Source organism: Dasypus novemcinctus, chromosome 3 (genome assembly GCF_030445035.2).
Source record: "Dasypus novemcinctus isolate mDasNov1 chromosome 3, mDasNov1.1.hap2, whole genome shotgun sequence".
NCBI lineage: Eukaryota > Metazoa > Chordata > Mammalia > Cingulata > Dasypodidae > Dasypus > Dasypus novemcinctus.
The window spans coordinates 113,172,615-113,198,800 of record NC_080675.1 but is presented as its reverse complement, the minus strand read 5'-3'; the positions used below and the strand labels follow the sequence as shown (position 1 = coordinate 113,198,800).

Here is a 26,186-nt window from a genome sequence, read left to right as displayed (position 1 = left end):
GCTGCTGGAAGACCAGCTCCCTCTTGTGAGCTGACACGCCACCGCTGGTACTTGTGGTGCTTTGGAGCATGTTCCTAAACTTAACCCAGCCCTGTGGGTGTGGACCCACTGTAAATAAGATCAGAGCAGTTGAGGGGTGGCTCCAATGAATTGTTGCATTTTAATCTGGATTACTGGAGGCCTTTGTACACAGAGTGAAAGGGAGGAAAAAAGTAACAGGAAGGCGCCGAAGTCAGTGGAACCCAGAGAAGCCAGCAGCGACTGCCATGTGCGTTGCCATGTGACAGAAAAGCCAGGACAAGGATGGCAGCAGCCAGCCCCAGCACCCTGCCCCCAGCACCCCACCGTCTTCTGGGAGAAAGCAGCACCTCCTCTCACCTTGATTTTGGACTTCTCCCAGCCTCAAAACCGTGAGCCAATAAACTGCCATCGTTTAAACCAACCAATCTATGGTATTTGCTTTAGCAGCCAGGAGATTTAAAAAGCGCTGGCTCCTTCTCTGGCTCATGTGGCCCCAGGTCTGGCTGGAAGCAGCCCCGTGACTTAGGCTTTGACCTCCCCCTGGGGACCCTGCCTGGGGGAAGTGGACAAGGGTGTTGGCTGTCCTTGCTGGCGAAAGGGGCCGGGTTACAGCAACAGAGGCCTGCAGGCCAAACTGCCACCTCTGACAGTCATCCTCCCTGATGGGAAAGGCTGGCACTGAGCACAGGGCAGAATGCACGGGACCAAATGCTCTGCTCGTTGGGCCACCATGCTGACTAGCTAGCTCTCTAAGGGGCCCGGGAGACATTCTGCCATTTCGTTTTTTAAAGGTGTAACCAAGAGCCTGAAATGGCATGCCTCTCTCAGCACAGAGAATGCTCCACGTTTGCATGAGTCTCTGGAATGTATGAAGTGATCTATTCCACTTCATACAACTACTCAAGGGAGGATAAATGCAGGTCACAGCTTCGAACGCTCACACAGCTATGGTCAACACTGCTCTAGCCACACCCACACCCCCACCCCCACCCCCTTCCGTGGCTGCCACAGAACCTCTGCCCCAGGAGGGAGCCAGGGCCCAGCGGCACCCACTGCGGGCTGCTGGAGGTGCTCAGCCTGGACTGAGTGCCGGGAGGTGGGCACGCCCAGGGGGAGGCCTCACGCCTGGACCAGCCAAGCCCCACAGGCTCCAGACCCAGCGGTGCTGGGTGCAGCCTGGCAGACCCGGGCGAGCCTGGAAGAGCCCGCGCTGGGGCTAGGCCAGGCTCCCGGCTGCTGGCGCTCGCTCGGGCCCGCGCAGCCTGCGCCGCCTTCTCTGCTGCACGGCCCCCCGCAGCGCCTCCAGCAGCCGCTCCCGGTTGTTGCAGATGTTGTAGCGCGTCAGGCAGAGCAGCTTGTCAGCATCCTCAGGGCTGTAGGTCACCTTCGTGTAGTGGTAGGGGGAGTCGGAGGGGGATAGGTTCACCTCCCCGGCTGCCACCTCCTCGGGTGTGCGCCGCACCCCTGGGGGAGAGTGCACAGGGGTGGGCTTCATGAGGAGGGGCAGAGCGGAGGGCGATGGGGAGGTGAGGAGGGACGGCAGGGGCCTCACCAGGGGCCGAGTGCTCCCGGAAAGAGTCGTTGACCAGCGGGAAGTGCAGCACGGCAGGCGCCTCAGGGCAGCCGGGGTCCGTGAACAAGCGGCACTCGCCGGGCTGGAGCTGCTCCTCAGGGCTGGGCGAGATGGCCGGGAACGGGATCCCCTGCTCCTGGCAGAACCAGCCCAAGAGCTGCAGCTGCTGCAGGGGGCGGCAGAAGCGCGTCAGAGGGACGGCCCACGGGCTCCCAGTGCCCACAGCGCCTGGGCCGAGTGACGTGGGGAGTTGTCAGGGGCACACGGGGCTCAGTGCCTGAGTGTCTAACGGAAGGCTGGGATTGGGACCCAGTAAAGTCAAGCAGAGCCTGTAAATCTGACAGCCCTGTTGCAGCTCCCCTGCGGCTCAGCTGAGCTGGGCTGCTAATAACCCTCTGGTTCTGAAAGTGGGTGGCAACCACCTCTCACTAATCAACACAACCTTAACGCAAGGGGGCCCCACAGGGCCCACACCGGGTGCAGGTGCAGCAAAGGGCAGCCAAATACAAAAGACATATAAAAGACAGCTTCCCTATCACCCCAGCTTCCTGGAGAGTAAGTGCCCCTAGTGGTGAATTACTGAAGCCCAGTGTCTTATTTGCTTCGTGTCACTGTCACAGCTCCTAAGGGAATCACTGAGTGGCAACCTGAAGCAGGACCGGATGCTGGACTCCAGGGAAGAACTCCCCAGGGGCAGGAACCAGGATGTCAGGCCACACCTGGGGTCACCCACCACTTCCCACGCCTGCCCCAAACCCCTGGTCCCACTTGAACCCACTTGAAAAGCTCCGTTGAGGTTGTAGTCCAGTGACAGGATGAGGTCCACATCCCGTGTCGGCCACAGGAGGGGCGGGCAGCTGGTGTTGATAAAGTAGCCAACATCCAGCAGGCAAAGGTGGGGTTCTGCAGGCGTCAGCTCATTGGGAAGGCCGTCCAGTTTGGTGGCTGGAAAGGTTTGGGGTGGGGGGAAAAACAGCCGTCATCGGTGCTGAGGGCACAGACTTTTCTGGTCCGAGGGCCATTCATTGCTGCTGGCGGCAGGGGAGAAGCGCCCTCTGGCCCCTGCTCCCTCCTGCTGAAGCAGCACCTCCTCCGGCTGCAGCCCTGCAGGTAGACTGTCTATCTCCAACTCGGGGAGAGGGGAGAGGTGTGGGGAAAGGAGCACCCTCTGCAACCAGCCCATGGGGCCGAGCTCAGAGGGTCTGTGCCAAGGGCAGGGATGGGTGGGGGTGCCTGGACCAAAGACCCAAGGCTCAGGTCACAGAAAGACTATGGGGAGCTGGCCCGGGGGGAGGAAAGTAGATACCTTTCCAGGTAGAGAAGTGAGGATGCCAGAAATAGTCTTTGTGGAAATGGAGGCCACGCAAGAAATTGTGGGTTGCCTGGGCAAGTGGGCGCCATGTCAGAAGGTCAGTGAAAAACTCAGCTATCCTGCCAGCTGCTGTGGATGGCTCTTCTATCTTCAGAAGTGGGACCTGCTCTTTGTCTGTACAGTTGCAGGAAGTGGGGAGACATCCTTCAGGAAAGGGACCCTGGGACCTTTACCCCAACCTATGGCCAATGACCCTGGAGGGGAGAAGAACTGAGACCCCAAAGGCCTGAGCGTAACCCCCCACCATCCCCCAAACACACCCAATTGGCTGCCCCTTTGCTCCTCACGAAGGAGCTCAAGTACCTACCCAGGCTGGCCCGATTCCGAGCCCAGTGGTCCCAGAACTGGCTGGGCTCCGAGGCCCAGTATAAGCTGTCCTGGAGGTTGGCTGTGTACAGGTTGCTCCAGATACCTGAGAGCGAGCACCGGGGGAAGAGATGCGCACACCCCATCACGTCCTGTCCCTTCCCCATGCCTGTCCTGGAGCAGGAAGCATCTCCGCGACTGAGCTGGGTAAGTTGGGGCCCTGCCGTCTCCCCCAGGCCCATTCTCCCCTCTATACCCCAGCTTCTCCAGCCTTCCAGGTCCCCCTCACCTTCCAGGAAGCAGATGCGGGACTCAGGGAGCCGCTTCATCAGCCGCCCCATGAAGAATTCAGAGCCAAAGAGCTCCGAGGGGATGAAGGCCCCGTACTTGGGGAAGCCGACCTCGTAGGGGGAGAACTCGCACCACTCTGTGAGAAGGCCACACCCTCAGCCTTGGGGCCCCTCAGGCACCCACACACCCAGCAGGGGCTTCCCTTCAGGGCGCCCGATGAGAAAGAGGCTCAGGCCCTGCTGCTGGGACTGAGGCCCTAGTCTCTACCCCAAAGGTCTAAGTGACCCCAGTCAGGTGACAACCTCTGAAAATCATGGGATCTGGCCCAGAAGTGTAGAAGTGGGTGTAAAAAGCCACCTCCTCCCCAAAGGCGCAGTATGTAAAACACCACCTCCTACCCGCCCCCACTCACCGAGAGCCCAGGTCTCGGCTCCCAGCTACTCACCCCCAAATTCAAAGGTGGTCAGGTTCTGCCCCTTGGTGTTGAGGGCACAGTAGATGGGCAGAGGGTTCTGGCCACGGCTCAGGGCCGCCCGCTGATCTGAGAGTTTGTGGTCATGGGGCTGGGGGGGACAGAGATGATTTGAAGCTAAGCCCAGGATGCCCTGGTGCCCGGGGCCTTTTCCACACCCTGCTGCCCAGTGCTGCTCCCCATCCAGACTTTGCTGTGGCTTTGGCCGTCCCCCCGCCCGCACTGCACCCCCCCATACCCCATCATGCAGCAGCGCCTCGTTGATGAGGGCCCACAGGTTGGTGAAGCAGGCCGGGTGGCCCTGGTGGGCTCGCTCGGCCAGCTCCTGCCGGTACCTCCTCAGCTGGCTGGGGGCCAGCACGCCCAGCTTGCTCTTGGTCACTTGGGTCTTCAACAACTCGGTGGGCCCCTCCAGGTCCTTCTGAGACCAGTCTGGGTCCTCATACAGGTTGGCCAAGGCCCTGGGCAAAGCCAAAGCCAGGAGGCTGTCACACAGAGACTCCAACACAGACCTCGCGGGCCCCAGGCTTTCCGTTCTAGGACAACAGCCTGACAGGCACTTTCCCAAGAAGTCCTGCGAGGGCCACAGCCAATCTCAACCAGAGACAGCGAGCCCCCAAGGGTCCCCTGAGCACATTTCTCCCTGGCTCGTGCTTTCTCTCAGCCCTTCCAATTTGGTCAGAAAGGCCCATGGGGCAGAGAGAGCTTGACCCCGCAGAGCCTCCTCCCACCACCTAACTGGCCACCCGCAGGCTTCTGCACTCCACCGGCCCGCTCACCAGGTGGAGCCCGAGGCCCCTGTGATGTAGGAGATGCAGTCCAAGAGGCCCAGCTCCCTCAGGCCAGCCAGCTGCCCGTGCAGGGACGTCATTGCCCGGATCCCACCGCCAGTGGCCATTACAGCCACCACTGGAATCTAGAAGAGGCCAGGCCACAGGAAGAGACTGCAGCAAGAGGCTGTTCAGCTCACACCACAGCCAGGGTCATCGAGGTCAGATCCTGGGCCTTGGGGCCTGCTCTGAATCAGGCCTGCTGAGGAGGGTCAGTCTCCTCTGGTTTTAAGAACTTTCTTAAATGATACTGCAGGGACAGATGCAGGACATTACATATTCTGCCATTACCCACTGAATGGACTGGGGGAGAGTATAAATTACAATGTAAACTATAATCCACGCAGTGCAGCAGTGCTCTAAAATGTATTCACCAAATGCAATGAATGTGCCACAATGATGAAAGAGGTTGTTGATATGGGAGGAGTGGGGATGGGGTATATGGGAACCTCTTATATTTTTTAATGCAACGTTTTTTGTGATCTATGTATCTTTAAAAAAAAAAAAAAAGACAAAAAATAAAGAGAGAACTCCAGGAAGAAAGAACCAGATAAGTTCCAGGCATCTCCTCACCTTCAGCCCCTGAGAAGTTTGTTAATCATTTTCTGGAAACCCCAGGGCCCACACAGCCATCCCCTCCCCTTTTGCAAGGCTGATCTGAGCCCCCTGGGATGCCCCAGGCTAGCTGATGTCCCTCAGCTGAGGTCCCACTGAGAGGCCAGGCCCACCCCAGTCTAAGGTCTGGACCAGCAGGACTAAGAAACAAAGGCTAGCTGCCCCAGGGGGAGTTCTGCCCGCTCCAGCAGCCGCAGGCAATGCTCTGCGCGCAATAAGCCCTCCACGACACCAAGTGAGAGGAAGCGGAGCGCCGCAGGCAGACAAGAGGCAGATACAGCCCTGCCTGGCCCCAGCTTGGTCTGGCTATAGAATGATCAGGGCACAGCCAGTTCCAGCTGCCAGCCCTGGGCTCTGGGCCCAAGCAAACCCCAAGACCCCCTCCCAAGGCAGCCCAGCCCCCAAACCTCATCCTCCTGCAGGTCTTGCTCTAGCTGCAGGACGTGCCGCAGGGCCGTGGCCACCACCTGCTTCCTCCTGCTCAGGAAGGCCCGCTCCTCGGGGCAGGGCCCGCAGCCCAGCCGCACGGCCGGTTCGCTCGGTCTGGGTGGGAAGGGGGCACCAGCCCCTTCAGAGAGGGACGCGTGCTCTGCCCTCCCTCCCCGCAGAGCCCAAGCCAGCGCCTCTCTCCTCTGTTCAACCCTCTCCCACTCCTGTGTCCTACGACTGAAGTTTAATGCCCCAGACGACATGCGGACACCCTGGGGGATACAAGACCCGCAGGACAGGGAATTGCCGGGATGAGAAGGCCGCTCCGGGTCCCCAGTGCATACCAGCCCCCGGGGCAGGCCCCCCCCCCCCCCAGCTCTCAGCTTCTCTTCCTCACCCACAGGGTTTCTTTAAAGCTGGGCCTCCCACCAGAAGCTACTCTCCCAGACACGGGGACGGCCAGGGTGGGCGACTCCTCCTACTTCACGAAGGCTATTCAGTCCACTCACAACAGCTTCCACCCAAAGGTCACAGGTTCCCTTCTCTTGTTTTTTTCTCTCAGAGCCTCAAACCAACATACACTCCTCACCTTCCCACCTGATTTGTTGTTTTTTTTGTGTGTGTTTTGTGGTAAAATACATATATCGTAAAATTTACCATTAGAAAAGAGGAAGTAAAATGCTCACTATTCATAGATGACATGATCCTATATTTAGAAAATTCCAAAATATCTATGACTAAGCTACTAGAGCTAATAAACAAGTCCAGCCAAGTGGCAGGATACAAGATTAACATGCAAAAATCAGTTATGTTTCTATACACTAGTAATGAATAATCTGAGGAGGCAATTAAGAAAAAAAATTCCATTTACAATAGTAAAAAGACACAAATATCTAGAAATTAATTTAACCAGAGATGTACTCAGAAAATTACAAAACAATGCTAAAAGAAATCAAAGAAGACCTAAACAAATGGAAAGACATTCCATGTTCATGCATTGGAAAACTAAATCTCATGAAAATGTCAATCCTACCCAAACTGATTAACAGATTCAATGCAATCCCTATCAAAATGTCATCAGCCTACTCAAGGGGATTGGAAAAGCCAATTACCAAATTTACTTGTAAGGGAAAGGGGCCCCAAATAGCCAAAAAATACTAGAAGAGAAGAGCAGAAGACTCAATTCACTGAACTTGAAACATATTACAAAGCTATAGTGGTCAAAACAGCATGGTATTGACACAAAGACAGACACCTGATCAATGTGATAGACTTGAGAGTTCAGAAATAGACTCCCACCTCTGTGGATCAACCGATTTTTGACAAGCCTACCAGAATGGCCACTATTGAAAAGACAGAAAACTCCAAGTGTTGAAGAGGATGTGGAGCGATAGGAACGCTTATTCACCGTTGGTGGGAATGGAGAATGGTAGAGCCAACTGTGGAGGACTATTTGGCAATTCCAAAGGAAGTTAAATATAGGTCTGCCATGTGACCTGGCAATACCACTACTAGGTATATTCCAGGAGATCTGAGAGCAGTGACACCAACAGACATCTGCACACCAATGTTCATAGCGGCATTGTTCACAATTGCCAAAGGATGGAGACAACCCAGGTGTCCATCAACTGACGAATGGATAAACAAACAGTGGTGTATACACACGGTGGAATATTATTCAGCTGTAAGAAGAAATGAAGTCATGAAGCTTATGACAACAGGATGAACCTGGAGGACATTATTTTGAGTGAAGCAAGCCAGACACAAAAGGACAACTATTACATGATTTCATTGTTATGAACTAAATATAATGAGTAAACTCATGGAGTTAATAACTAGAATATAGGTCACCAGAAAATAGAATGAGGTTAAAGAATGGAAAACTGAGGTTTAATGTATACAGAATTGGTAAAAATGTTGTTCGCAAAATTTTGGAAACGAACAGAACTGGTGAAAGCACATGATAGTGTTTGTAATTAGCAGCACTAATATACGGTTATGATAGTGGTTGGAAGGGAAAATCTAAAGTCCTGTATATCACTAGACAGAAAGCTAAAAAATGAAACATAGGACTATACAGCATAGCAAACTCTCATGTGAAAACTGAGTAGAGTTAATAGTGCGTATATAAAAGTAACAGAACAAATATATGTTAATGTTACAAGATGTTAACAACAGCAGTAGTGTATAGGAAGGGTGGGGAAAAAAGGAAATATGCTAAAGGAAAGAAACTAGACAAATGGTATACTACAAATTGTTTGTCTATAGAAAATACAAATTCAAGTAAGAGAGATGGAAGGGAAGCAGACTTGGTTAGGGCGTCCGTCTACCACATGGAAGGTCCGCAGTTCAAACCCCGGGCCTTCTTGACTCATGTGGAGCTGACCCATGCGCAGTGCTAATGCACGCAAGGAGTGCCCTGCCACGCAGGGTGTCCCCGCGTAGGGGAGGCCCACGTGCAAGGAGTGCACCCCACAAGGAGAGCTGCCCAGTGGGAAAGAAAGTGCAGGCTGCCCAGGAATGGTACTGCACACACAGAGAGCTGACACAACAAGATGACGCAACAAAAAGAAACACAGATTCCTGTGCCGCTGACAAGAACAGAAATGGACAGAGAAGAGAAGGGAAGGGAAGAGAAATAAGTTAATAAATAAATCTTTTAAAAAAAAAAGAGAGATGGAAATAGATTAGAAGTTATATATGGCAGGGAGAAGGAGAGAGATTGAAAGGTGATTACCTAGGGGAAGAGTTTTGTTGTTTGCTTTTTATTATTTTTGGAGCAATGAAAACGCTTTCACATTGATGAATTCACAACTCTGTGATTATACCAAATGTATACCAAATTGTTGAGTATGGATGGATTGTATGGTTTATGAATATGTTTCAATAAAATTGATTTTTCAAAAACTTACCATTGTAAACATTTTTAAGAGGTTATTTCAGTGACAGTAAGTATATTTACAATGTTGTGTAACTGTACCATTATTTGCAGATATTTTTCATCATCTCTAGCAGAAACCCTGCATCCATTAAGGAATATGTCCCACCTCCCTCTCCCCCCTGCCCCTGGTAACCTCTATTCCACTTTCTGTCCTAATGACTATTCTAGATACCTGATGTAAGTGAAATCATTCAATACTTGGCCTTTTGTGAATGGCTATTTCACGGATCAGAGCCTCATCCCTTTCTTCAGCTGAGTTGTGTACAAAGCCCATGTCTGGTTTATTCATTCACCTGTCAATGGAAACTTAGGCCGAGTCCCCCTTTTGGCAATTACGAATAATGCTGCTATGAATACTGGCGTACAAGAGTCTGTTCCAGCCCCAGCTTTCCAGCCTGTGGGGTACACGCTGAGCAGGACTATGGGTCAGATGGTAATTCTAAGTTTAATGTTTCCAGGAATCACCTAACTCTCTTCCCCACCTGTCTGTCAAGGGCAGACACACACGTGAGGGTGAAGGAGAGCACCCCGACGCGCTGACTCCCTCCCAGGACTTGGGGTTCTGTCCCGTGAGCAAACCTTGCGCACCTTCAGAGGGGAACAGCAGCACACAGTGCCGCTCCTCCAGGCCACCCGGCCCGGCATCCTCTGCCCCTCCTGGCCGCCTCCCGCGACGCCCGCCCCAGGCCCCTGCCCAGCCACTCACCCGTCTTCTTTCCTCAGCTCCACCTTCATCAGGGGCTCCTGCAAACCACGAATGCTCCCATCACGAAGGCGGCCTCCTTTGGCCCAACCCCATTTCTCTCACCCTGACCCTGGTCGCAGCCCCGTGGAGTCCCCATGCTCCCTTAGGTCCCCAACCCCAGGTCCACAGGGGCCAGGCTGGAGCCCGACAGCAGAGGTGCTCAGCCAGAGGCGGCCGGTCATCTCAGGGCCCACCCAGGCATCCGGTGACTTCGGGGCGACCAGTACCTGGGATGTAGGGAAGACCAGCCTCACCACCTGGCCAGAGGGCAGGGCCCTGAGTGGCACCGTCAGTTGCTCTTGGGGGGCACCCTGCAGGGGGACGTGGAAGCAGACCTCAGAATCGCTACCCGTCCACTCCTAGCAGGGACCCAACCAATCCCCAGGGAATAAGAAAGGAGCACGGAGAAGTCAGCGTGGCCCCCACACACTCCACCGAGTGTGCCTGGCCTCCGCCAGGGAGAAGGGCAGGAAGTGGGGCTCAGAGGGCAGCGGTGGACGGTCAGGAGGGGATGCTAAGGGAAGGCGGGGTGGAAGGCTCAGGGGCCCACCTCTCGGGAATGAGGCACTACCTGTAGACAAATCTTCAGCTCTTGCTCCCAGCAGGCTGGGCAGTGGAAGTGGAAGGAACCAGAGCCCACAGAGGCCTCCTGCGGACCTTCCCAGGACCCAGGAACCACAAGCTGAACTCTGCCCTCTGACCCTGGAGACAGGAGCCCAAGCAGAGGGGCTAGGAATGGGATCGTTGCCCTCAGAGGTCCCCATCTCGTCTGAGGGGCCTGGAGGGCACCCCCTCCCCTGCTGAAATGGAGATCTGCCCGGCAGAGGCTGGAAATAGTGTTCCCACCACAGCCCCTGGGAGAAGACTCAAGGGAAAAGCTCAGGTCCTGGAGAGCCCCAGGATGGGTTCACCCCACCCCACCCCTACTCCTGCCTTCAGCAGGTAACACAGACCCCCTCCTAGGTGGACAGCTCAGACAAGAGCTGAGGGCTGGGGCTGTCCCAGGGAATCGGGGACTCACCCTTCTGGTCTCCCACCTCACTCAGCCGTACATGCAGGCAGGAGAGCTCCCGGGCCTGGTCCATCGAGAGACACCAACTCTGATTCTATCCAAGACCCCCACCCTCCCCGAACCTTGGCCCCTGCCCCTCAGCAATTCTTTGCCCTGACCCCAAGTTACTGGACTTTGCTTGAGATTGAATCCTCTTGAGGAACTGAAATCCCAGGGTCCCGCTCACTCGGTTCTACCCAACCCAGGCCCAGTTCTAGACTCACCACCAGGATGCCATTGCTGACGAGCTGCTCAGCACTGTCTGTCCTGGAAAGAACCACCGTGACCCTGAACAGCAGTCCAGCTTCTCACCCCCCAGGAGGTCTGGGCGCTCCTCCCCACCCAGGCTGTCTCCCAGGGAAAGGTGCCAGCTCTGACACCCTGGGCTCTATGAGTCCCAAAAGGAAGCACTCCCATCTGGGAATTTCCCCCGTGGCCCCTGACTCACAGACTCTGCAGCCGAAACTCAACTTCCAGTCGCTCCTTACTCTGGTAAAAGAGACAAGTTAGAAAGGGTCAGATAGAGTGTGTGTGTGTGTGCGCCTGTGTTTATGTGCACACGTGTAGACGTCAACCCAGACGCCAGCTGGTGGTGCTGAGGCGCCAAGAGGAGTGGGGGAAGGGCCCCGTCCATTCCAGGCTGCCCTGCTCCGAGAAAGCTGCCCCCTGGCTCAGGGGCCAAGGACAGAGAAGGAACTGCTCCTGGGCAGACGGCAGCTCCTGCTACCGAGGCCCCTGGATGCCAGGGAAGCCTGGACCACTTGCTGGAGAAGGGGGGGCATTTACTCAGCTATCCCTCAAAGCAGCTTTCTTTCCCCGGATTCAGGTTGCGAGACGTCGAATCCCCGCAGGCCCTGGTGCCCCCAGCCGCCCCCAGTGCAGCCTTGCCTGAGGGCTCAGCGAGAAGCTCTCCCGCCGGAACTCCCCGGCCTGCAGGGCCCCTGCGTCAAACAGCACAGACAACACGGGGTCGTCTTTGGTCAACAGGTCCTGGTCAAAGACTTTCAGTTCCACCACATTCTGCGATGAGAACAGAGTGAGAGGACCGTAGGAAGGAGAGGTGCAGAAGGAAGGTGAGCAGGCTGGAGCAGGGCCAGGGGGCCCACCTTGAGCTGGCTGTGGATTCGGAAGTGAAAGGTCTGATTCCAGACGGGGCTTCTGCTGTTCTTGACCGTGCGTGTCTGCAGCCTACAGCTGGAGGCCGAGGGCAGCCACAGAGTCACGTAGCAGTCAGGGGGCGTCACTGAGGGAAGGACAGGCAGCTGCCCAAGTGAGGGCCAAGACCCCTCCTCACCCCAGCCTCCCCAAGTCCACTTCCTTCCACCACAGGAGCCCTGGGAAATCGAGAGACCCATGTGGAATGGGGGTGGGTTGGGCGGCAGAAGGAACAGTCAGAGACCCCCTCCACCTGGCACCTCCCCTCAGCACCCTCCTGCCATGACCCCTCTGCCAGCCCAGCCCCCTCCCCCCTCCTCCCACTGCCCCTGCCCCCACTGGGAATGCAGCTCCCACCCTTGACCCAGACACAGGGCCAGGGCGGGGGGGGCGGGGAGCACACTCACCTAGGTCCCTGGAGGGCAGGTCATGGGCCCGCAGGATGCGAATGGTGAGCAGAGAGGTCCCAGGCACCTTTGCCTGCAGAGGGGAAGGGGTAAGGCCCACTGTAGGGTGATGGGGCCAAAGGCGACAGGGGCCAAAAAGGAGGCTGTGGGGGAGCAGATGTAGCTCAAATAGTTGAGCGCCTGCTTCCCGTATTACAAGGTCCCTGGTTCAATCCCAGTACCTCCTAAAACAAATAAACGAAAAAACCAACTCTCATTGGGGAGCAGATGTAGCTCAGTGGTTGAGCACCTACTTCCCATGTACAAGGTCCTGGGTTCAATCCTCAGTACTTCCTTAAAAAAAGGAGGCTGGGGCAACCCTTCAAGGCCTAATCCGGACCCAAAAGGCCCACATAGCCATAGAATCTCAAGGAGGATATATGGTATCTCCATAGTAAGAAAAGCCAATCCTTCTATTACACTGTGCCCCATTCTGTTCCAAGGGCTTTACATATATTAACTCATCTAATTATCACAAAAATCCTATGCACGGGGACTATATATCATGATCAACCCTAGGAGGAAACTGAGGCACAGACCAGTAAAGGGTCCAGAGGCAGGACTGGAACCCAGTGGCTAGGTCTGCAGTTGTCTCAACCACCACACTCACCTGCTCTCCCAGTACTCTTTTCCCATCCCACACCTTTCACAGCCTTGCTAAACAGCTGTGAGCCAGGTCTTGTGAGAGGAAGAGACACGCAGGGCCCAGCCTGGCCTTGGGTCCCGTACTCTCTATCCTGGTCAGGCCACAACTCTGGAACTAGGCTTCTGCTAGGGTTGGAACCAAAGTTACCAGCTCAGACCAGCCGCAGGTTATCAAGTCCTAGCTCTTGCCAGTTCTGCGAGGTCAGGCTAAAGGCTGCATCCAGACTCACTCCCCTGTTCTGAGTATGTCAGCCCTGCCAGGTGTGCCAGGGCAGGGCAGCCTGTGCCCTCTGGCCTTTCCTCTGGCCTTCAGTCCTGGCTCAGGAAGGCCTCTGAGAGATGGAGCCCAGGGAACTCACCGCCAGGAGCTGAGAAAGCTCACCCATCGGTGTCAGCCCAGGGCTCCCACACGCCGAACAAGTGAGTCAGAGGGAGCAGTGGAAGGGCCGCTTGCCTCTGGGGCCCCAGGAGGGCAGCTGGCAGCCTCTGAGCTCCCCGGGGCTCAGCGCCTAGCCCAGCGCCTAGGAGCAGAAAGGGCTCGGGGCGATCCCCAGCCCCAGGACCCGCCTCCTCCTGGCTGCTCTCCCTGCCCTGGCAAAGGCCTTCTCCACACCTCAAGAAGACAGTCTCAGCCCCTCCTGGGAAACACCTGCCTGGCCTGCATTAACCAGGGCCCCAGGTGGGATCTGAGAGCAGAGTGGGCCCAGTGTGCCCTGCCGGGCCTTACCAGAGCCATGAGGCCGAGTCCTCGGAGCAGGGAAGGATGGGGCAGTAGCCGCAGGACCCAGGACTGTCAGATTTTTAACCTAGAGCCAGGGCAGTCCCAGCTAGCCCAGAGCTCCTCCTCGGTCCCTCCCATCTGTCTCTTCCGCCCCACCCAAGCCTCACACCCACTCTTGGACCAGCCACGTGCCCAGGAAATGAGGCATCTTAAACCTGTAGCAGAGCCACTGACACCATTATGTAGGGGCTCGACACTCTCGCTGGCCAGTTTCCTGGAAGACCCACTCTCCCAGCCCTGATCTCTCGAGGGGACACTGAGGTCTGAAAGCAGGAGTGGGCTCCCAGGGCAGCAGCAGACAGAAGGGCCAAGTCCCCCATCCACAGGGTCTTTTGCAACCTGGTGCCAGTGGGACAGGAATTGCCAGTCCTGACCGCGGTGCTGGGCCAGGCAGAGAGGAGCACCCTGGGGCCCCTCACCAGGTGCAGGGGCGTGGCTGCTCTAAAGCAGCCCTTCAAAGCCCTGTGACGGGCCGCCTCCAGTGGGAGCTGGGCACGGCGCTGGGCAGGTGCCCTCGGGAGGGGTAGGAGCTGTCTCCTCCAGGTGTAGAGGGGACTATTTGCCAGCCTTGGGCCAGGGCAGTGGTCAGGGCACAAGATGGGGATCCAGTCTGAGCTCTTCTGCCCAGGGGGACTTTTTTGTGTCCAGGGGGACTTTTTTGTGTTCAGGGCCCACTTTCCAGGGCAAGGGGGAAAGTTCCAGTGTGGAGACCAACTCCTGCACAGGGGTTTCAGTGCCTCCCCTACCCACTCTCAGAAAAATAGGGGGTTACCCCCACAGCACCAGACCTCTGGCTGCCACGGAGCAGAGAAGGAAAACAAACAAGGCCAGGGCAAAGTGAGGAGCCAGTCAGTCCTGGCCAGAGAGTTACAACAGAGACCAAAGCCTGCCTGCTTGACCAGGAAAGGTGATGTGACTGTCACGGATGGAGGGAACCACAGGGTCGTCAAGGGGCCACCCTGAAATTTCTACCCAAACCTTCAGCCCCTCACCAGACCATGGAAGGCAAACGCACAACACCTGAGCCATAGCTACCATTTATTGAACACTTCCTCTGTCCCAGCCCAGTTGGGCACCTTATAGATCTCTAGCCCTCACGATGGCGCTGGGAGGAAGGACCCATTATCATCCCCGCTCTCCAGATGAGGACACCGTGCACTGAGATGCAGCAACTTGCCCAAGGTCACTGGGCTGGTAGGAGGCAGTGCTGGACTGGAAGCCCCAGTCCTCCTCCAGGACAGGCTGCTGCCTCACCTATGGGGCAACTTCCTGGGAACCCTCAACCACACCTGCCTGGCACTTCCTGGTCCTCCTCACCTCATCCCAAGATTCTCCGGCCCAGCAGGTTGCATGGGCTCAAACTCTGGGGTCTCTAGAATTGACACGGCCCTGGAGGGGCTTGATCTCTTTCCAGAATGGCCCCTGGCAATGTTCATCAGGGCTCCTTAGACGAGGCCTGAGGCCTTAGTGAGGGAGTCAAGCAGCTGGAAGTAACTGTACTTGAGGTCATACTCCATGTCGTACCAGAAATTCACTGTGGGGAGAACAGGGACATGAGCACAAGGCCCCTCATCTAACCTAGAGCCTCCCGCCCCACCTGCCCCAGATGCCCTGCTGGTCCTTGGCAGGGCTGCCCCCTCCTCACCGGCAATGCAGCCATGGGACTGCTGGACGTGGTGGAACCACAGGGCCGGCAGGTAGAGCATCTCGCCAGCCCGCACCGTGCAGCGAAGGGCCTGGGCCTGACTGTAACTGGGGTACCGGGCCAGATCTGGTGCCAAGGGGTCCAGCGGGATCCAGGGCACCTGGGGACACAGCGGATGCCACGGAACAGGCCCCCAGGCCCTCTGGCTCTGTCTTTTCCAAAAGGCAAACCCTACAGGCTCAGCCTCGGAAAGCCCCAGACTTAGCAAGGTGCCACCTAACCCAGATCTTTCGTGCCCGGCCCTGAGAGCCCAGAACCCCATCACTGAGCTACCAGGTCCTCCCCCTCCCTGGGGCCCAGCAACAAGGCAGTCACCTTCTCCATGGCCTCTTCATCCACCACCTTGAAGGCGCCCTCCTCAGTGAGCTGGTAGGTCGCTGGTGTGTACAGCTCTGAAGCCAGACGCGAAAGGGTGTGGGCCCCTCAAACAGCCTGGTGGTGCCTGCCAGCCCCGGGCCTCCACCCCAGCCACTCCCGCTTGTTCCCAGAGCTGCAGGGGCAAGAGGCCCGGATCCTTGTGCAGTGGAGACGCTGGGCCCACCTCAGGCCTGGGGCACCCGCCTGCCCAGGGCTCTCGCTGCCCTCCCCCCACCCTGGGCCACCTGCTCCCCAGCTCCTGCAGGCCACGTCCCCTACCATAAGGGATGAAGGGCCGGTCGCTGGGCGGATGTAACAGGAAGTGTTTCTCTCCTGAGACAACACAGTAGAGGTTCTCATAGTGGTCCTTATGCACTGCCAACACAGAAGGCGCAGCAGGCAGTGTTAGGAGGGGCAGGGCACAGGGGGCCAGGCCAGCCGCTCGGGGCCTTGCATGCAAAGACAGCTTGTGGCCTGAGGAGAGCACGTTGAGAGGGAAAGCAGGCTCGCGGTGCTGCCAAGGAGTCAGGCAGCCGTTTGAGGCCCCTGCCTACAAGGACATGATGCTCCCCAGGCCTTGGGCTCGTCTCCAGCAAGAGGTCGATGTGAGTAAGCAGGGCACACCTAAGATCACCCCCCGACCTGGCTGGCCTTCCGAGAACTTCCAGGCACCTGGAAGAAACCGTGCACTCCACCTCCAAAACCACCCCCACCTCAACTGTGCGTGGAGACCCTCTGTGGTACCAAAATGCCAGAAGAAATGGCAGAGAACAGTCAGCCCAGCTTCCGTCCTGGCCCAGCCTTTCACTCTTGGCCTCATCTTCCCTCCTTCCCCCTCTCCCTCCCATCCTTGTGTTTTCCTGACACTTACAAGATGTCACTGCAGCCGCCTCCCCCAGCCAGAAGTTCACAGCATCAGGCATCTTTCCTGTGGACCAGAGGGAAGAGGGCAAGTTAGGAGAGGGGGGCCTACAATGAAGCTGGGGCAAAAAACTGGGCAGGGAGTGAAGCGATGCCACGGTAAGGAGGCAGAGGTTGAGAGGACATGGGGAAGAGGCCCTCCCTCCCCCGGAACTGAAGGACGGGCAGCACCCCCAGAGGTTCCTCTATTACTATGTCAAAGTGGCAGCACCTGACGCTCTGGAGCCAGAAGCATGAGCTAATCATCTCCGAGAGAGAGAAGCAGCCAGGGCTGACCCCTGCCCTGCCCCTGGCCAGGGACCCGCCCCTGCCTCCACTTACCCAGTGCCTCAGAGGCCCAGGGCACATGAGGCTCCAGATCAGGCAGCAGCTGCGGCAGCTCGGTGGGCAGGTTGGAGCACTGCTTCTGCACGTAGAGGACTCCCGGGTGCTGGGCCCGGCCCTCCAGCACATCCAGCACGCAGCTCAGGGGCAGGCGGCGCTCGGCGGGCATCACGAAGCGGTCCCCCCGAACAGCATCAGCATAGCCATCTGGGGTCACAGCCACGCTCACCTCCACAGAGCCCACTGTGGCCCTGGATGAAGGACAATCAGCCCATGCCCAGAAGCCATAAAGCACGCCCTCCCTGCCCAGCCAGGTCAGCTCCCACCTGAGGTAGGGAAGGGACCACTTCTGGAGGGCCGGCCAGTGCTGCAGGGCATTGCGGATGATGCAGGGCCTGTTGGGGCAGACCCAGTTCCGGTAGAAGTGGAGTGGAATGGGGGGCTCATCCAGGTAGGGCACAGCAGGAGGCACGCTGAGCTCTGAGACAGGGGAGGGAGGGGCTGAAGCCAGCAGGACCCAGTCCCAGCCCCACTGCCTGTATGAGAGAGGCCCTCCCTGGGCGGGCCGCACTGTGTCACGGGGCAATGCCCACTGGGGACCCAGGAACCCAGGGCAACCAGGAATAGAAGAGTAAGAGGAAGGGGAAGTGGATGTGGCTCAAATGATTGAGCACCCACCTACCACATGGGAGGTCCTGGGTTCGGTCCCTGGTGCCTCCTGGAGAAGATGAGCAGGACAGTGAGCTGGTGCGACAGGCAGGCACAGCAAGCTGATGCAACAAGATGATGCAACAAGGAGACACAAAGAGGGAAGACAATAGGAGACACAACAAAGCAGGAAGCTGAGGTGGCTCAAGCAATTGAGCGCCTCCCTCCCATATGGGAGGTCCCAGTTTTGGTCCCAGGGCCTCCTAAAGAGAAGACGAGCAAGACAGAGAGCATGCAGCAAATGGACACAGAGAGCAGAGAGCCAGCGCAAACAACAAGGGGTGGGGGCGGGGGGGAGAATAAGTAAATAAAATAATACTTAAGAAAAAAAAAAAGAGTAAGAAGAAGAAGAAAGCATGAAGCACACAAACACCTGATTGGCCCATAAGAGTCCACGGGGCCAGGGGTTGTCAGTCCCTAACCCAAATCCTCTGTGGGGCCGGCCTGGCCCATGCACAGTGAACTTCTCCCCCTGGAGTGGCCAGTCTCCCAGCATCTAGCCAAGGTTGCAAGACTGAGGCCTGGGTGGGATGTGGCTCTGGAAAGCACCCTCCACCAGCAAAAATGTACAGAGCTCCTGGGATGTGCTCGGCATTTGGCGTGGCCATCGTGGGGGTATCAAAGAATGACGCAGCCATCTTCCAGAAGCTTACCACCTAACTGGGGAGACAGAGCACGACGCGAAATGACTGTGCCAATGTCAGCAGCGGCCCTGTATCACCCTTAATAGAAATCTCTGTTTGCCTCTTCTTTCCCCCTTACCCCTGTCATCCTAGTGGTTATCTCAAAGTCCTGTCGATTCTACACCCTTCCTTTGCCCTCTACCCTCAAGCTACCTCCTTTGGGTCCTCACTTGGTGTCACCTCGGTGAGGCGTCCTTCCCTGGCTACTCTTTAAATTACAAACTCCCCCAGCAATCCCTATACCCCTTTTCTCCTAGCATTGATTACCACCTCACACCCTATATATTTTACTTATTTAAATGGTTTATGGGTCTGTCTCCCTTGTATGCTTGTCTTGTTCGCTGATGTGTCCTCAGGACCTAGCACAGGACCTAGCATGTAGTAGGTGTTCAGTAAATACTTAAAGAACGAGTGGGGCAGAGGGGGGCTGACAGGAATTGGCAGCAGGGTTGGCGGGACCAGCAGCACCAGCAGCAGCTTCAAGACCACTGTCCTCCAATGCAGAGCGCCTTGCTGCACAATCACAAGCCACCTTCTGCGCAGCCTGACCCCGCCTGCCGCCAGCCCTGGCACCGCGCCCAGTCATCCTCTGACTCGCCTTCCTCTGGGCCTTCCTCACCAGGTGCAGCCATAGCCGTTGCCCCATAAGTAGGCAGAGCCACCCGCACAACCCCAGCCCCAGCTCCTCCCACTGCAAGCTCAGGCACTGTCCCTATGACGACACCCTGGAGGTTGGGATGCTCTTGTCCAAAATTAACTTGCTTGCCCACTTGCGTGCCACGCCCTGCAACGACCTATATACCACCAAGCCAGGGCCCGGCAAACAGGAACCCCTGGAGTCGCTGTGCCGGGTGGGCCCACTACTGGGCAGCAGCAATTTCGGCTCTGTCTGCTCAGGCATTCATGTCCCTGACAACTTGCTGGTGGCTATCAAGCACGTGGAGAAGGACGGAATTTCCGACTGCGGAGAACTGCGCAGGGGCACCCGAGTGCCCGTGAAGTGGTCCTGCTGAAGGTGAGCTCGGGCTTCCCTGGCTTCATTAGGCTCCTGGACTCGTTTGAGAGGCCTGATGGTTTCATCCTGGTCCTGGAGAGGCCCGAGCCAGTGCAAGACCTCGCCAACTTCATCACGGAAAGGGCAGCCCTGCAGAAGTTGGCCCGCAGCTGTTTCTGACGGGTGCTGGAGGCCTTGCGGCACTGCTGCAACTGTGGGGTACTCCACCATGACACCAAGGACAGAACGTCCCCATCAACCCCAACTGTGGTACGCTCAAGCTCATCAACTTCAGGCCAGGGATGCTGCTCAAGGACACCGTCTACACGGATTTCGATGGGACCTGAGTGTACAGTCCTCCAGAGGGGATCCACTCCCATTGCTACCATGCAGGCCGGTGGCTGCCTGATCCCTGGGGATCCTGCTGTACGTTATGGTCTGTGGAGATATTCCTCCTCCACGATGAGATCATGGGGGACAAGTGTTCTTCAGGCAGGGAGTCTCTTCAGAGTGTCAGCATCTCATTAGATGGTGCTTGGCCCCAAGACCGTCCTTTGAAGAAATCCAGTCCTCCTGCCCCAAGAAACTGCTGAGATCCATTTCCATAGCCTGTCACCACAGTCCAGCAAATGGAAACTTTTCCAGCAGGTCGTGCTCTCCCTGTCAGTCAGATGCTTGAGGGTGGGGAGGCTTCCATCTCCAGCTTCCCAAGTACCACTGGTACAATCGTGGGGCAGGACAGCGCTTGATACAGGAACATTTACAACTCATTCCAGACCCCAGGCCCCTGGAGGCTACCGGGGAGGTGGGGTCTGGGGTGGGATGAGGTGGGGGTAAGAGACTCCACCCCAGGCACCCCAGGCCTCAGCTCCCAGTATTCCCTCTCCGTCTCATAGGTGCCCAGCATTGCTGGACTGATGTAAAATCCGGGGGGTGGGCCTGGACCCTGCCGCGGAGCTGCTCCCTTAATTGTGAGTTCTGCTCAGTACCCCAATGGGTCAGGTAGGGGGAAACAGATTGGGATGAGCCAGGACTAAGAACCACTTTAAGTCCCTGTCACCTCTTCCGACTCTTCTGAGTGCCTTCTCTAGGGACTCCAGCTGTGGGGGAAGAAGTACTTGAACTTGCCTCTTTTAGCTGCTGCTTCTCCAAAAATCTGCCTGGGTTTGGTTCCCTCTTTTTCTCCCCCCCTCCCTCCCCCCATTCTTTATATGAAAGGTGCCATGGGAAAAGGCTACAAGGCCAAACGATGAGCCACCTGCCCTTTTGCTGCCCCCTTTAGTAGAACTCAAAGGAATGAACCGGTCCTCCTTTTTGGTTTTCACTTAACTGTTTCAAAGCCAAGACCTCACACACAAATGCACAACAATTCAAATCAACAGAAAAGCTGTAAATGTATGTAAAGTTGACATGATCATAGTTGATTTGATTTTTCTTAATTTTGCCTTTAAGGTATTTTATTTATTTATTTATTTTTGAAGATATGCATTCTAACCTGGAAGTCAAAGTTATGTATTTATTTATTTGGTTCCCTTCCTACTCCAAGCTTCCACAGCTGCTGCCCTAGTTTTCTTTCCTCCTCTCCTCCTCTAACTTGGGGACATCTTGGGGAGGGCTGTAAGCTTGCTCTGTGTTTGGGGTGATGGGACTCAGGCAGGACAGCGGCTGCAGCTCCCTGACTGCCCCGCCCATTTATCCAAGTGGGTCTGGGTTCCCTGGGTGATGGGGGAAGGGCATCGCTGACTTGTGTATAGATTTATGAAGAGCAGTTCTGCGTGGTATGCCTTCCAGATCCTCTCTGGGGCTATTTTGAGCAGCATGTAGCCAGCTGGTTTTATAAGTGAAATACTCAGGGGAATGAAAGAAATCTTATTTTTTCTATACTTTGAATGGCATCTTTGAATAAAAACTTCTTGTCTTAGGCAATGACAAAGAATGCATCAAAGTTTTCAACACCTCCTACCTGGCTGATTGCTGCATAGAACTGGTTTCCGAAACCAGTTCCCCTCCCTCTCAAAGCACTTATCACCTCAGTCCCAGTCATCTTTCTAAAATGCAAACTCCTCTTGTCACACCCCTAGCAAAAAATCTTTTGATGGCTTACCACTAGACTCACAGAATAAAGTCTGCCTTGGTATGCATGCAAAGTGCGCCATAATCAGGTCCTACCTACTTTTCCTGTCTGATTTCCTTCTGCCTTTTCCGGAAGCACCAGATTTGTTCCTCATGCTCACAGCAGGGTGGAATGCCCTTCCCTTTGGCTTTGTTATCTTCATCCTCCAGGTCTAGCCTCAGGGGTCTCTGTCTCCTGCTCTCTGTGGCCTCTGCACTTGCCTGCACCTCTGAAGTCATGCTCCAGCCTGCACCGCCATGTCTCTATGCCAGGGAAGGGAGGCCAGCATCTTTGCAATGGGTTGGAAAGTGAATAGGTCTTTAGATAAGAACTCAGAACTGAGTGGGAAGACCCTGGTGGACCTCAGGAAAGTGAAATGGAGAGAGCTGACACATGTGCTAGCTTCACTGGCTAGAGAGGCAAGATGGAAGCTACTAAGTAGACATGGGAGCATGGAGTGAAGAAAGTGGCAAAGGGCCTTCCCTGTCATGCCAGCCCATTAGAGCAGTCACACCTTAGGAGAAGGTGATCTGGGGCTCAGTAAATCTTATTCTCATCAGGATTCTTAAAATAAAATCCAGTTTTATACCCTTTGTGTGGCCAGATTCCTCTAGGTTCTTGGCTACGTTACATAAAAGAATTTAGGAACATGCCAGATTAGTTAGGCAAGTAGTTTATTAGAAAAATGGGAGAAGAGAACAGAAATGCAAGAAAATAACAGATTACATATCTCCAGGTGTAGGTGCAGGCTGCTCCAAGCAGGAGAGACATTTTGCTTGTGTGGTTACTTTTAAAACCATTATTCCCAGTGCAATGGCAAAGATCAACATGGAAGGATGGTCCAATAATGAGCCCTTGATATTGATGACTATGCGTAGGAGCCTGTGTGCCTGAAATATGAACTAGACCTAGAGCTGTAGGGTGCCTAAGAGTTAACTCCTGAGACCCTCCATGCTGCTGAAATGTAGCCACTCTCTAAGTCAAACTCAGTATGTAAATGCATTACCTTCCCCCCAGCATGGGACATGACTCCTGGAGATGAGCCTACCTGGTGCCAAGGGATTACTACCAATCACTAAATAGAGAAGCAACTAGAAAGAGACCTTGAAAAAAAGGGTTGGCTCAGATTAGAGGGGTCGTGCTTAAGTACACCTCAGCAGGACCCCAGAAGGGGTCAGGGTGGATGCAACCCTAGGTACTGGTTCCCCTGAGGGCTGTGGAGATCCACAGGGTATATAGTCATGGCAGATGGATTTGGGGCTCTGTACCCATGTCAGAGGGCCCTACTTTGGAATTTGTGCTCCTGAGTGTGACGGAGCTGGACTCAGACGTGACTTTTCTACACATGCCTCTTCTGTCACTTTTACTGAATGTGTGGCTGGCGCTAGGGATGGTCGATACTCAGGAGACTTGAATCTCTGGACTGCCCATGTGCCACCTGGGCCCTGAGCCTCAGCAGAGTGGCGACTCCTACTCTCTGGCTCATTGGTTTTACCCAGGTCAGCTAAAAGGGAGGTGAAGATGGTCAACCACCAAACCAGGAAATCAAGAGTGCCTACAACTGTAAGCAGAGGAATTGCATCCATCATCCATGTGGAATCTAAGCCCCGTCTTATTCTAGAGGTGGAGAGGACATCACCATCCCAGGGTCCACAGAATGGAGGAATAAAATAGGGACTAGAGTGAACTTACTGATACTCTACTATAAAACTATTTTGATGAGTAACAGAAAAAATTTTAGCATCGAGGTGGAGAAAGTGGCCACAGTGGTTGCTGAGGGCAGGGAAAGGGTAGAAGAGATGTAATTTTTGGGATTTTGAGTTGTCCTTAATGATATTGCAGGGTCAGATGCTGGACTTTGTATATCCTGCCATAACCCACTGAATGTACTGGGGGACAGTACAAACTGCAGGGTAAACTATTGTCTGTGTAGTGCAGCAGTGCCCCAAAACGTGTTCACCGAGTGCAATGAGTGTGCCACAATGATGAGGGAGGTTGTTGGTATGGGAGGAGTGGGGTGGGGAGTATATAGGAACCTCTTATATTTTTTAATGTAACATTCTTTTTGTGATATATATATCTTCAAAAAAATACAATTTACAAAACTGATGTGGTGGGGGGTGGGAGTGGGTTATATGGGAACCTCTTCTGTTTTTTTGTTTTTTTATGTTTTTTTAATGTAACATTCCTTGTGATCTATTAACTTTAAAAATTAAATTTAAAAAAATCATTACTTATTCCTCTACTTGCTAATGTTGAGGGGGAGAGGCCCCAGCTACTTTGATTGGTTAACTCCCCTCAGTCCCCGAGGGGGCCCAATGAGGCCTCTGAAGGATATAAGGGGTTCTCCCTTGACCCCAGTAAAATTTCATTTCAACTGGCATTCTCATGGCCAGATTCTCACAGGGTTCTTCCAGCAGTCTTCTGGTGGGATCTTTCCTTCAGGGGTTTTCCAGGCAGGATTCCATGGCCCTGTGTTTCCCGGCCATGTTTTTTGGCCAGGGTTTAGACTGGTTTTCTCATTCCCTAAATTAGTCTGCCTCATTTGCATTTTCTGCTTTTGGTTTATTTTTCTTTTTTTCCCTATTTAATAGGTTTCCTTTTGAGAATGGCCACCTTTCTCTCCTGGGTTTCAAAGTAAGAGAATTTCAAAAGAGATCCAATTCCTTTGACCCAACAAGTCCTCTGCTAGGAATTTACCAACAAAATACTCAAACGTGCACAAAGACAATCCAGCCACACTAGCTTCTCCACTATTCTCCATTGTTCCTTGAACTCTCCAGGCACACCTTAGGACATGTGCCCAGGCCATGACCTGTACCCAGAACATTCTTTCCTTGGACATCAGCACGGCTCACTCCCTTCCCTCCAAGCCTGTGCTCAGATGTCACCTTCTCAATAAGGTCTACCCGACCACCTTACTTAAACTGGCAGTCACTCCCTTACCGCCACATCCGGAGTCCCCTCATTCTGCTTTACTTTTTTTTTTCCTACAGTACATATTATCTTCTAACCTACTGCATAATTTATTCATTTAAGTGTGCCTGTGGTTAATTCTGTTTTCTCACTTAGAATTTAAAATCCACAAGGGCAGAGATTTGTTCTGTTCAGTGACATATCACTAACAGTGGGCAGACCCTGACACACAGAGGTGCTTAGTATTTGTTAAATAAATAGTATTGAAAACAATAGATTTGGAATAACCTAAATGCCTACCAATAAGAGGATGATTAAATAAATTACAGTCTGGTACACAGGTGGGAAACAGATAGATATGGATATGGATTATATGGAATGACCAAGAGACATAGTTCAGAAGAGTGTGTTTAGTATGCTACAATTTGTATAAAAATGGGGGATACGCAATCATGTATGTGCATAGATATAAACAGAACATTCCTGTAAGGATGCAAAATGGGGACCTGAGATGAGAGGGAAAAAATTTATTCATAATGTATACTAGTTCTTTTTAAATAGTTTGTTCTTATATTGGTATTCAGTGATTAAGACCCCATTTAGATAAGCAAATGTGGTTTGAATGATAAAGTGCCCACCTACCATATAGGAGGTTCAGGGTTCAAACCCAGGGCCTCCTGACTCTTGTGGTGAGCTGGCCCACCCGCAGTGCTGATGTGCGCAAGGAGTGCCGTGCCGCGCAAGGAGTGCCATGCCACGCAGGGTGTCCCCTGCATAGGAGAGCCCCATGCACAAGGAGTGTGCCCTACGAGGAGAGCTGCCCCGCGTGGAAAAAAAGCACAGCATGCCCAGGAGTGGCACTGAGCACATGGAGAGCTGACCCAGCAACATGATGCAACAAAAAGAGACAGATTCCTGGTGCCACTGAGAATGCAAGTGGACACAGAAGAATACACAGCAAATGCACATAAGAGAGCAGACCAATTGGGGGGGGGGCAGGGTAGAAATAAAATAAATCCTTTAAAAAAAAAAGACCCCATTTAAAAATAGAAAAAAACAGAAAGGAAGAAAAAAAAGATTAAAAAAACGGGGGAGGCGGGGATCACTTGCACAGCTAACAATTCTGCCACAGCTGTTACACACACAGCACTGCTCACAGAAGTCTGTTCTGAATAAAGGAAACTTTCCTTCCAGTATAAGTTCAAAAAGGGAGAATTCGACCTCTTAATATGTTTGATATTAAAACTTCCTGATAGGAAAGGTCGGGAAGGGCAACAACGGACTGCCCGGATTTTATTCAATGCGGTGTTGACTGTGGAAAACACAGGCCAGCACGAGGGTCAAGACAGGACCCGGCCTTGGGAATAAAAGTACCTCAGGAGGCCACGACGGTGTGCCGCTCATGGGTTGCCACAGGAAAATGGCGAGCGAGACCGTTAACTAGTCTTGTGCACGAGGTTATGAGCTCGTAGGGAACAGGAAGAGGCAGATGCGCCCTGGTGTCAGTGGTCCTAGAAGGACCAAGGAACACCCAACTCCGGGATTTGGTTTCCAGGATGGCCAAGGCCCTCCCACACCCTAAGGTTGCTCCGCGGCCCTTATGAGGACGCCAACACTTCTGAGCGACGCAACTCACCTCTGGCGGAAGCTGGGAATTCTCTTAACTGCCTCCGCACGGCGTCCAACGCCGCCTCTGCCATGACTCTGCCTCCGCCGCCGCCCGAGACCCCGCCCCCGGACTTCCGGCCCCGCCCCCGCCGCGATTCTTCGACCTTTGAGGCACGCGTAGGAT

General features: G+C 54.5%; 2 protein-coding genes and 1 pseudogene across 8 annotated transcripts in view; 2 read left to right on the top strand and 1 right to left on the bottom strand.

The window, feature by feature from the left end:
- The window catches only part of SPTBN5 (spectrin beta, non-erythrocytic 5), a 44,968-nt gene extending 44,526 nt beyond the window's left edge, over nt 1–442 (top strand). Inside the window, exon 66 of the mRNA XM_058293980.1 lies at nt 194–442. The gene's annotated coding sequence lies outside the window, so the exon portion shown is untranslated. The remainder of the gene's footprint in view (nt 1–193) is intronic.
- Nucleotides 142–26,173, bottom strand: PLA2G4B (phospholipase A2 group IVB). Of its 7 annotated transcripts, none has more exons than XM_071214128.1 (27): nt 26,031–26,129; nt 17,659–17,750; nt 17,307–17,460; nt 16,978–17,231; nt 16,607–16,663; nt 16,015–16,110; nt 15,694–15,770; nt 15,319–15,478; nt 12,209–12,281; nt 11,753–11,889; nt 11,535–11,666; nt 11,095–11,135; nt 10,871–10,913; nt 10,617–10,671; nt 10,167–10,297; nt 9,823–9,906; nt 9,557–9,594; nt 5,888–6,023; nt 4,815–4,951; nt 4,274–4,496; nt 4,009–4,126; nt 3,562–3,699; nt 3,274–3,378; nt 2,901–3,080; nt 2,373–2,539; nt 1,574–1,760; nt 142–1,485 (listed from the first exon to the last, which is right to left on the bottom strand). In XM_071214128.1, exons 6-27 carry the CDS (start codon nt 16,093–16,095, stop codon nt 1,238–1,240), a joined length of 2,691 nt encoding a protein of 896 aa, XP_071070229.1. In that variant the 5' UTR covers nt 16,096–16,110; nt 16,607–16,663; nt 16,978–17,231; nt 17,307–17,460; nt 17,659–17,750; nt 26,031–26,129; the 3' UTR covers nt 142–1,237. The 7 variants fall into 7 exon arrangements, with proteins under 7 accessions (XP_071070229.1, XP_071070228.1, XP_071070233.1 ...); XM_071214127.1 differs by having other exon boundaries at nt 17,663–17,750; nt 26,031–26,128; XM_071214132.1 differs by lacking the exon at nt 3,562–3,699 and having other exon boundaries at nt 17,663–17,750; nt 26,031–26,128.
- Nucleotides 19,097–20,283, top strand: LOC139438185 (serine/threonine-protein kinase pim-1-like; annotated as a pseudogene).
- Nucleotides 26,174–26,186: the final 13 nt, after the last annotated feature.